Genomic DNA, 12,500 nt, shown 5'->3' on the forward strand with positions numbered 1-12,500 from the left:
TATATCAGTTTATTATTAATTAGGACAGTTTTTAATTTATTAGAGATAAAGTGACTAGATTATATAAGATAAAGTGTGACTAGATTATTTAGGATAAAGTGTGACTAGATTATTTAGGATAAGGTGTGACTAGATTATTTAAAACCTGACAATCTTAGTTAACTAAATAACATATTATAACATAATTATAATAACAAACTAGAAAATGACACAAAGTCATGGAAGCAAGAGTCAAAGGAAAAAGGACATTCATATATATCCGATATAAAAGTGAAGGTTGCAAAAAAAAGGAAGTCTAATAATTTATTAGTCATTACCTCAGTCTAATATACCATATGTTTAATATGCTATAATTTATTAGTCATTACCTCAGTCTAATATACCATATGTTTAATATGCTATAAAAATTTTTAGTGAAATCCTGTCTCTTAACTTGGTTAAACTTTTTCTTTATCAGAACTATAAATTTTATACTTTGTTTAGTTGAAAAAATGTTTTTGCTTTTAATTATTCTTTAAAAAAAAAAACTTACCAGTGTTTTTCTTTCCTTCTTTTTTTTTCTTTGCTTTTTCTGTTTTAGTCTTTTTTTCATTCTTTTTGGCATCTAAAGTCAATAATCACATAATTAAAAATTAAAAAAAAAAAACAACGTAAGAATTACGCGTCTTAAAACAACATTTGAAGTAAAAGTAGAAACTGTATGATATAAACTGTATGTTATAGCCTGTATGATATAGCTGTATATAGTATGATCTTTTATGATACATCATATAGAATCTATTGTTTAAGATACAGATACAAATGGAAGAAGCTGCTATTTGATCAAATGAACAAAGTAAAATAACTTAAAATAATATTTAAAATTAAATTTGAAACAATTCGATATAAATTATTATAACATAAATTATTTAAAATTAATGTTATAATAATTAATTTAAACTTTGCTAATTGGAGGTTTGTGTTTTAAATTTTTAATACCAAAAAATTCAAAAAGTAAATAACCACAAATTGTATTATCTGGCAATATTTATAAGCAATATTTGTTTTTAAAACTTCATGCTTACGTTTGCATATTTGTGAGCACAAATTTAGTTGTTTTAAGTTGTTTTAAAATTAAAGCTAAATTCTTTTAAACTATTTACAAACATTTAATATCCAAAATATAAAAATTTTTTAAAGATAAAAAATTTATTTAAGTAATGTGTTTTTTCCTTTAAAAATATATTTTTAAAGGAAAAAAAAGCATAGGAGTAGTAAAAAATGTGTGTAAAACAATTCTGAACAGAAACTGAATCATCTCCTAATGTATATTCTGAACACCTCCTAAATAATTGAATTTTAAAGGAATTTTTCAACAATGAAGGGATCTTACAAGAAGATTATTAATATTTAAGAACAATTGTTTAAGTTTTGATTCATCAATCAGAATATTCAATTAATAAACAACTTTAAATAAATAATGAATCTGTTTTTTGCAGCAAAAAATTTGATTTTGCAGCACTTTAATGAAAAGATTTTTTAGTTTTGCAAAAACAATTTAAAGAAACTTATCAGTTAGTACTGGCTTCAAAAAATGACATACAAGAGTGTATACAGTGAAGATTTAAAGAAACAGCAGTGAATTGAATTTGAAGAACAATTCGTTGAATGACTTGATGTGTCATCAAGGGCAATAGTAAAACAATGGAAATGAGCTTCTGACTGAATATTGAGTAAAAATTGATTTATAATACAACAGTTTTTTGAACAACTATTTTTTGAACATCAACTTTTTGAACAACCATAAGACCAGGGAGAAAGTTGAAGAAAAAAAGAAAAAGGGAGAAAGTTGAAGAAAAAATTTCAAGACAGTTGATACAATTGTAGAATTTACAAAATTTGATGAGTTTTTAAAAACTTTATAACTGATAAATTCCTAAATTAAATTAAATTTTTTTGTTTCTGCGGGTTTTTCCACTGAATATTGAAAATGCTAATCTTGAACAGTGTTTAAGTAGGTATTGATTCTGCACCCGCCTCAAGTTTAGTTACATATGCAACATTTTTATGTCTTGAAATTCATACATTTTTATAAATAAATAAAAAGTTAAATGAATTTTTTTAAATTTACTAAATTAACTTTAATTAAGAAATTTAATAACCCTTTAGTTAAATAAAATAAAAAACTGCAGAGAAAAAGTAAACATAAAAACCTGATTTAACGAATGTTTGTGGCTTATTAGGATCGACTTCAAAACTAGCGGATCCATCTCCTGTGAGATCAATATCAGCAAGTTGTGATCGCTTCTGTTTTTCATTTATGTTTACACCTTCGCAAGCACCAGAAACTTTGTAACAAATTTCTTTCTCTATGCTTTCTCCATTACTGTTTGATAAAGCCTTTTCAATATCTTCTTCATGATTTTCTAAATAATAGTTTTACCACATGTTTACAATGTGTAAAATTTTAATTAAAAAAATAGTGGTCAGCAACAATTTAGGTTCTTTAATAAACTTTGAACACTTATATACTACTTATAATAAATAAAGAATGGCATTTGTTATAAAAAATTCCAGTTAAATAATAACCAATCAAATCAAGCTAAAATCCAAATATATAGAATTTAACAAAAGGTTATCTTGTAGAATTTTGTTACTCAGCTTGAAAAAAGTTCAAAAGTTTCAAAAAAGTACAAAAAAACCAAAATTTAAAAATGCAATATTTATATACCTTAAGTGTGAGATACCACTTAAAAACAAAGCACCCACTTTACTTTTTACACTGATTTCATCAAACAACAATCTATAAAATAACCCTAGAAGAGGAGAGTTGATAAGCTGCATGAGATTCAACCTGCTAGTTTTAAGCTATACAAGGCTCTTGTCACTCAACGTATTGATTCAACAAGATGTACATGACAACTAGATAATAGTATTGGTCAGGTATTCAGCACAACACAAAAGAATGACTTGGTCAGATATTCAACAACACAAAACAATCAGAAGCTTATATAGAAATAATAAAACTAATTGCAATGATAAAGAATTATGTTTTGTAATTAAAAATATTTAACTTAGCTCAATAAAGGTACAAAAATGTATTAACTTCTTTACAAAAAATTATTAAATTTTTTTTTTCTTTTTTTTACTGCGGTAATCCTTTTTCTAATAATTTACTTTTTAATAATAACTTTTACAAGATATTTAAATTTGCATCTGATCCAGCTTTTCAAAGCTTTGTTGAGTATTTCAACCCAAAGCTGATTTCTTTTTAAAAAAAGAAAGTAAGTTTGAAAACTATAGAACTGTTTCATTGACTTTTCATAGTTGATGAGTTTGTTATAAAACATGAAAAAAAAATTTCATCTTTATAAGAGAAATTTTTCTACAAATAAATTTTTTTGAGCCTCAACATGGATTTGTAAAAGTCATGAAAAGTCATGCAGCATAAATACTCTTGAAACTTTATATTATATTTTGTATCGACTTATCCTTGGTTCTCTAATTGATGTAATTTATTTGGATTTTACAGCTCCTCATTGCAGGATTACCCCAAAACTGAAAGGTAAAGTCATCACTGTTAAGCTGCTAAAGTAGTTTGAGGCTTTTCTTTTAAGTAGAAAACAAAATATTTTTTAATGTGAAGTAGCTTCTGAGTGAAGAAAACAAATATGCAATCTGCCATAAGAATCTAGCGTCATTAAGATGGAATGAATCTGTAATCATTAATGTTGAAAATTTTGACTGCAACTCTAAACTTTATGCAGATAATATGAAGTAACTTAGCAAGGTCTCAGGCTATTATGATATGAAGTTACTTTGCAAGATCTGTACAATTAAATTCAAAAAAAAAACTGTCATGTCTTTTTTTTTTTAAATGTAATTGGTCAAAAGAGTGGCTTGTTAAACCTTATGCTGACAAGTGTGGAGGTATATATTTAGGTAATAAAATATTAATCATGAACACTCTATGGATGGTAAGATGCTACTACTTTTTTAATTCTATAAACACTCTGTAGAAAAGAATGTCTATATAACATCATATAAGAATTTTTACCTTTATATTAGTATATCTGTAGAGTATATAAAAACATATCTTTGTTATTTTTTTATCTAATTATGTTGCTAGCACCAGTAACTTTGTTTCATTCAAGATATTTTAAATCTCTTTCAAATTCATTAAAGTTTTAGAAGTGGAGAATGGAACCAAGAGTAAAAAAATATCAAACACCACAAAGAAAACTTTTGCAGAAACTTTGCAATGGATTGGATGTGGTTCCCATGAGAGATTAAAGATAAGAGAGAGGTTAAAGATAATCCAAGAAGATGTTAAGTAGAAAAGTTAGTAAAAGTCATTATAAACAACATTGTGATAATTATTAACAGTAAGCAAATTTTGCTCGTGTTAAAATTCAGGTCACTGCAGGTCACAAGGTGTCACAGAAGAGAAATGTTATAAAAAAAGAATTTTTTAAGATTTCTTTTAACTAAATAATACATTAATATTAATTAATAACAACTATTAATAAATAATTAAAATGAGACTGATATTTGATATCTAATTTATTTGATTTTGTTTTTCGATTTTTTGATTTTTAATTATTTTACTTTTATTTTTAAATATTCATATTTCATAAACATACCAAAAAGAAGTTCACATGCTTTGACTGTTTTAGGAGGTGAATACTCATATGCACGGAAGTTTTGAGGTAAACAGGTATTTTCAATGGCTTCCATTATCTTGACATCTCGATTACCAGCTGTTAAATGACGGCGTCCCAATAAATTTTCTAATTCTAAAATAGAATATTGTTTATTTGATTTTGTTCAAAATATTTTTGAAACACTGAATTTCAAATAATTATCTCAAATAGTAAATAATCAATTTTAAAATTTCACTTTTATTTTATAAACTGTTAAAATTTCACTAAATATTTAGAAAATTGTATGACAAACCAGCAAAGTTATATTATACTTTTAAATAAATATATACATTATTATTATCAAATAAACCTATTGCCATACTATATTGCTAACTATATTGCACAACTGAACTAAAAAACAATTGAAATTTGATTTACGGAAATTTAGTTTTACTTAAAACTCAAGACCGTTGCACACAATAAACTTAAAACATTTAACATTGTTTTCCAAAAAGCTCAAGAAAATCACAAAATTAAAGATCAATGCCGCTTCCTGCATAGCATGTAGCACCATCACAACTATGATTAAAACCCTACTCTCTTGTCCCTTGTCAATAATACTTATCTCAAAGACCTCTTCACATTAAACTTGGTCTGGTTATAAACATTAGATAAGTTGAGATTTTAGATTCAGAAGAGTCTAAAAGAGTTAACTCAAGATTTAAAGCATTGAAAACTTGAGATTTCAAATGTTTTTAAAACATTGCTCAAGTATCAGCTATAATATTTGTTGGATTACAGATTAAAATGTCAGTGTGTAAAGGACATGTATTTGTAGCAGTAATAGTACAAGTGCATGTAAGGAGTTGCATCTCAGATAATATGGAGCAGCAATTTGAGTAAAGTATGCAGAGATGAAGCATCCAATGTCCATAAAGTTGCATTACCTGGATTGGTGCCAAAACCTTTTCAGACAAAATTAGGTGATTTAGTAGAAAGGAGAAAAGTATGGGCACTTAAGATGCAGCAATAATAAGAGATTACAGCAGGTGCTTGATTACATGATAATAACAAAGTTTATAAGTAATAATACTACTTAAGTTTATCACTTTTGACAAGCATAAAAAATTTATTAGTTCTTAATTTTTTTTAAATTATTTGAATTTTAAAATAAATGTTGTTTAACAATTAAATACAATTTAAATTAAAAAAAAATATATACTTTTAACTTTATGAATTAAAAACTTGCATTAGGAGTAAAACTGATGCTTTTTCTGTATGTAATTTATTTATAAACAATTTTCTTGAATGATTTAGTTAAGCTTAAATTTTTTAACTAAAACTTTCATGTTTTAATTAATTTTAAAAAATTTTCAATTAATCAAAAATGTCAAAATAAACCACATGATATATGAATAAAATTAAAATAGGTAGGTTGCTTTCTTTGGGCTAAAAACACCATGTTCCCTGATTGCACAACACTCCCTGTGCAGGAATCTTGTTCAAAAAGTTCAATTTTGAATTAATCAATTGAGACAAAGTTTGAGAGGACAACAATTTAAAAATATAAACAACAATTGTTGTTTTACAACGAATGTTACACTAAATTAAAATTCTTTAAATAAGCTAGTCTTGTTCTAACCTTGGATGATAAAGGTAATCTTAACTTTTGTTGAACTGTAACTTTCTTTTTCATTCAGCTAGTGTCCAGAAGATTTGGAAATTCAGACGTGTTCTGAATTATAGTAGTGTTTTTGCTACTTACTGGTCTCTGTCTTGCTTCAGGCTTGGTCGGAAAGCAGGTGCAATCGCACTCTATTCCTGGCCACACAAATTTTATTTAGTTGCAACAACTTGGCCGTGGCTATTTAGATGTTTTGAGAACATTTAAATTGTATTTCTCCATGTATGTCCGACACTATTTGTCACGCTAAAATAATTAAATTTGTAATCTTTTAAGCAAGATGATTGTTTATAAAAAGAAAATTTTTAATTATATTTTTTAAATTATATAAAGTTAAGTAAGTTTTATAAAAAATTACAATAAATAATTACAAAAATAATAATATAGATTAGTTTCTTTTTTTTTTTTTTTTTTTTTTTTTTTGATTATTCACCTCCCCAAGGCCTGAAGTCAAGGAGGCTACTCATTTTTTTGTGTTTTTTTGTGTTTTTTTTTTTTTTACTTATTATTCGTGGTGCAACCACGTTGTCAGATCAGGTTATCCTGCTACTGGTAACATGTAACCCAGTACAATCAGCTTCATGTCCTGCTGCCTTGTAGGATACGCCTTTTTAGGCAAAGGCTAGGAGATGCCAACTCCGATTTAAAACACCCCCTGCCTTAGGGCTCTTGGTTGAGTAAAGGCTAGAGATGGTGTCTCGATAAAAATACTCATCTTGGGCAGATGTTAAATGCACCCAGCTACTGTCTTGTAGAAGGCCTCCTAGGCAAAGACTTAAGGGGTAAACAGATTCTATCTGTTGACCAGCCTTGCACCCCTTCTTCATCTATTAGGCTGGCGCAGATGTATTTTTAATACATTGTTTCCAGTTTAGGATGTTGAATGCTGGATCTTCTTGACTCAATGCATGGGTTTGCTTGTGTCACTGTTTTTATGACTAGGCAACTCATTCTATTATCTCCTTATGAAGGTACAGCTCTAAAACTTAGTTTTATGGTTCTGAGGCCGGCTGGTAGTCAGGTTTCCCGAACTCTGTGGTAGCTCTCAGAGAGGCTGATTCCATCAACAGCTGAAAAATATCAAAGTATTAACAGTGCCATGTTGCGCATGGATGGTGTCCCTGTTTGTACTTTTGGTGTGCATTGCGGAAGCTACATTTGGAGCTCTTTGTTACGGCTTAGGGTTTATTAGTAGTAATGAGGCAATTGCTTGGGCTATTAAACGGTGTTCTGAGTACTATCTACGCTTTGAGTCAAGTTCTTCAATCTAATTCAAAAATGAATAAAGTACCAAAAACTATAAAACACAAAAAACCATCATCATCACCAAGTTCTCTAAACCTATCATTCACTAATATTCGTAGTCTTCGAAGTAACTTTTCTTCTGTTGAGTCTTATCTCTTGCAAAGTTCACCAGACCTACTTGCTCTTTGTGAGACTAATTTGAGTTCGGCTGTCTCATCTTGTGATCTTAGTATTGATGGTTATCTTCCTCTGATTCGTAAAGACTCCAATAGTCACATGATTGGCCTGGGCATTTACATTCGTAAGAATTCACCTGCTTGTCGTGAAACTAGGTTTGAATCCACAGACTATTCTTTCATGTGCTTTCGTTTAGCACCACTTCACTCTATTGCCTTTCTCTTTGTTCTATATCGCTCTCCTTCATCTCAAGACTGCACTCTTTTTGATGTTATTTCTGATCATATTGACCAAGCCCTCTCTCTTTATCCATCAGCTAATATAGTTGTTGTCGGTGACTTTAATGCTCACCACTCTGAATGGCTTGGCTCTAGTGTCAGTGACTCTGCAGGCATTAAAGCCCACAACTTTTGCCTTTCTCAATCCCTAACTCAAATAGTCAACTTTCCAACTCGCTTTCCTGACAACCCTAATCATTTACCTTCTCTACTTGACTTATGTCTTGTTTCTGATCCTAGTCAGTGCTCAGTTTCTCCACATTCACCCTTAGGTGCTTCTGATCACAGTTTGATCTCTTTAAAACTAATATCTCATTCTTCTTCATCACCTGAATACCCCTATTATCGAACCTCTTACAACTAAAGTGAAGCTGACTGGGATTCTTTCTGTGATTTTCTTCGTGATGGCCCTTGGGTAGAAATCTTTCGTCTTCCTGTCGACAAATGTGCTTCTTACATAACTTCGTGGATTCAGGCTGGCATGGAATCTTTTATTCCCTCTCGACGATTCCAGGTCAAGCCTCACTCTCCCCCATGGTTTTCCTCACACTGTGCTGCCGCGATTGCTAATCGAAACCGTTACTTCCATATTTATCAGCAAAACAATTCTCCAGAAAACAGATGTCTGTTTATTATTGCTAGAAACAACTGTAAAAAGGTTTTGTCTAACGCCAAAACCCACTATTCTCAGGTCATGAAATCTCGTATCTCATTACAAAAATTAGGCTCTCGTGACTTCTGGAGAATCTTTAATAATATCAATAATAAGGGCAAATCTATAATTCCACCTCTCTTGTATGGTTCAGACTTTGTCACCTCACCTAAAGACAAAGCCGAACTGTTTGCTAAAAACTTTTCATCAATATCATCTCTTGATTCCACTAATTGCGTTCTACCTGATATTGCCAAAAAACAGGTTGATCCATTGCTTGACATTCATATCACTCCAGCATCTGTATCTAAAGTGATCTCCTGCCTAGACTCTTCTACAGCTTGTGGCCCAGATAACATACCTGTCATTGTCTTGCAGAAGTGTTCTCCGGAGCTGTCTTCTATACTCTCAAAACTATTCAACAAGTGCTTATCAGAGTCTTGTTTTCCAGCCTGCTGGAAAGCCGCATCTGTTATCCCTATCTTCATAAATTCAGGGGAGCAATCTGATTTGTCTAACTACCGTCCCATAAGTCTTCTTCCTATCATAAGCAAGGTTTTTGAATCTTTAATTAACAAACACTTAATTTCTCATCTTGAATCTAATAACTTACTTTCTGACCATCAATATGGATTTCAATCTTCTCGTTCTACAGCTGATTTGCTAACAGTAATAACTGACAGGTTTTATCGTGCATTAGATAAAGGTGGAGAGGTTAAAGCTATTGCTCTTGATATTTCAAAAGCGTTTGATAAAGTTTGGCATGCTGGTCTTCTCCATAAGCTTTCTTCTTATGGTGTATCCGGCAACATCTTTAAGATCATTGAATCCTTTCTTCCCAATTGTAGCATAAAAGTTGTCCTCGATGGACAACACTCTTCTTCTTATTCTGTAACTTCAGGGGTTCCTCAAGGTTCTATCCTTGGCCCTATACTCTTTTTAATTTACATTAACGATCTTCCAGATATTCTCACATCTTAGGTGGCATTGTTTGCTGATGATACTACCATTTATTCTTGTCGTGATAAGAAACCAACACCCTCTGATTGCCTGGAGGGGGCATTTGAGCTTGAAAAGGATCTCACTTCTGCTACAGCATGGGGCTCACAGTGGCTGGTGAACTTTAATTCAGATAAAACTCAATTTTTTTCAGCCAATCGTTATCGCAATAATTTAGATCTTCCTATATTTATGAACGGTGATGTACTCGATGAGTCACCTACTCTTCATCTTCTAGGATTAACTCTTACTTCCAAACTTTCTTGGAAAACATTCATCAAATCGGTTGCAAAATTAGCATCTGCTAAGGTTGCATCTCTTTATCGAGCTCGCCACTTTCTTACTCTGGATTCTATTCTCTATCTCTATAAATCTCAAATCCGGCCTTGTATGGAATACTGTTGCCATATCTGGGGCGGATCTTCTAATGATGCCCTTTCTCTTTTAGACAAGGTGCAAAAACGCATTGTAAACATAGTTGGACCTGCTCTTGCAGCCAACCTCCAACCATTATCACATCGTCGTAATGTTGCTTCTCTTTCTCTTTTCTACAAATACTATAATGGGCACTGCTCTAAAGAGCTAGCGTCTCTTGTGCCATCTACTAAAATTCATTCTCGTGTTACTCGTCATTCAATTAAAAGCCATCCTTTTTCTGTGACTGTTCATAAGTGCTCTAAAAACGCTTATTCGTCTAGTTTTTTTCCTCGAACATCTGTTCTTTGGAATTCGCTTCCTTCATCTTGCTTTCTTGATTCATATAATTTGCAATCTTTTAAATCGCCCGTCAATCGTTAACTTGCTCAACAATCTTCATCTTTTCTCTTACAGTAACTTCCAACTTTAATTAGTGGCCGCTTGCAGCCTTGTTGGAAGCGAAGATGTTTAAAAAAAAAAAAAAACCCTCTCTCAACTCTTTAACTCCGAAACACGAACCTTGCCAAGCAAGGCCGCTGCGCGGAGAAACTAAGTTGAGCGCGGTACTTCCAGGGACGTGGTGGGAGTCGAACTCCGAACCTCTTGCTTACAAAGCGAGCGCTCTTATCACTACACCACTACCGCAAATTCTTATTTCTTAAATGTAAGTCTTTTAAAAACGTTTGTACGATCAATTTAAAAAAAAAAGACTTTCAACAACAATAGTATTTTCAATAAAATTTAAAAAACAGTAATCATTAAAGTTAATAAAATTAATAATCAAATAAACGTACAGGAGCTTACAGTCGACTGAACATGTGGTTTGAACAAAACACAAAGATACATTTATATAAAGTGATTTATGGGTTAACCAGCACCGCGTCAGCGGCCCAAACAGACTTTTTTAGTTTAACCATTTAAGTTTGCTTAATGATATTTTAATGCAATAAAAACGTGCTTCTAGTTTGCAAAAGACAAAGTAAAATCATAATTTACATAGAATGTAATATGACTTTTATATATCAATTTATAATATACATTATAGTTAAATAAACTGATGGACTTTAGTAAAATATAAAGTTATTAAATGTATACATAGTGTGCAGTTTGGAAACTGGTAATTATATACCGCTGCTTCAGGGGTCTGGCAAATTGCAGGATTTTTTTAAATACTATAAAGACACTGCCAGAAGAAAAGATCATTATAATACTTTTATAGTAACGCAACGATTTAACTATATCTTGTGATTATCTTATTTAAGAAGAATTATTTTAAATATTTTAAACTTATATTATATATTGCAAACTACGCAAAGCATGAAATGGTTATAAAAATATATTTACTTTTTTATTTATTATATAATTCAACTACCATTAGTTTTATTAGAATCTTGTTGAAATAAAACATAAATACTTAAATAAATAATTATATTATACGCTTTGATAAATTGAAGAACCTTGGTTTCTTTACTAAACGATCATTCATAGTAAGTTATTACTTTTTATAAAAGTGTCTCTTAATTTTATAAAAAAGTTATAAAAGAGAGAAGTTTTGTAATAAATTATTCTAAATGTAATTTATTTTGTTTTAGTTAAGTTTTTTTTATTCTTTAAGAATTTATTTCTTTTTTTAGTTAATTTTTTTAGAAGTTGTCTCCCATCAAGTCAAGTTTTTTTCGTGCTTTTTGAAATGTTGTCAAAGCATCTAAAAAGCTGTGGCCATGTTGTCGCAACTAAATACTACATGTGTGGTCAGATATAGGGTGTGATTGCACCCGCTTTCCAACCAAGCCTGTTGCTACTTACTGGTTTCTGTCTTGCTACTTACTGGTCTTTGTCTTGCTACTCATTGGTCTCTGTCTTGCTACTTACTGGTCTCTGTTTTGCTACTTACTGGTCTCTGTCTTGCTATTCATTGGTCTCTGTCTTGAGGCAGGTAAACACAGTAGGAGAAAATTTATTTTAATTTGAAAAATTAATAAAAGCTTAGTTAATTGGTTAAAAGTAATTTCTAACTTTCGGTTTGTTTGTTTTTTTCGCGACATAATGATTACAAGCCACAAAAGCATTGTTAAAAAGAAGATAACATTTATTCCACATTTAAGTTTTTTTGGTTTATTAAACTTTATAAAGTATCTAAAGCAATGTTTGATAAAGAAATTGTAGCAATTTTTCTGATTCAAAATTCTGATGCAAAATTTCTGATTTCCAAATATATTTTCCTTTAAATCATAATTGTTTAACCTAATTATCTAATTACTTTACAATTCACCATACTATTACTTCATGCTTTACATTCATTCTATTACTTTATAGTTATTATCATTTTAACAAACCTTTAATGGTAGCAATACAACCAAGACAGTAAAGATCTAAAAAAAAAAAATAATAACTAGCGTTTTTATTTGCATCAAAACCAATTTTTT

The 12,500-nt window shown here is 30.2% G+C and overlaps 1 protein-coding gene across 1 annotated transcript in view; it reads right to left on the minus strand.

Moving 5' to 3' along the window:
- LOC100204679 (uncharacterized) overlaps nt 1-12,500 on the minus strand; it is a 42,304-nt gene that overhangs the window by 1,059 nt on the left and 28,745 nt on the right. The window contains exons 2-5 of the mRNA XM_065802276.1: nt 12,411-12,446; nt 4,623-4,775; nt 2,193-2,405; nt 533-604 (exon numbers count right to left, since the gene is read on the minus strand). Coding sequence (XP_065658348.1) covers nt 533-604; nt 2,193-2,405; nt 4,623-4,775; nt 12,411-12,446 — 474 coding nt within the window. The remainder of the gene's footprint in view (nt 1-532; nt 605-2,192; nt 2,406-4,622; nt 4,776-12,410; nt 12,447-12,500) is intronic.

This window comes from Hydra vulgaris, chromosome 08 (assembly GCF_038396675.1).
Source record: "Hydra vulgaris chromosome 08, alternate assembly HydraT2T_AEP".
In the NCBI taxonomy this organism is placed as follows: Eukaryota; Metazoa; Cnidaria; class Hydrozoa; order Anthoathecata; family Hydridae; genus Hydra; species Hydra vulgaris.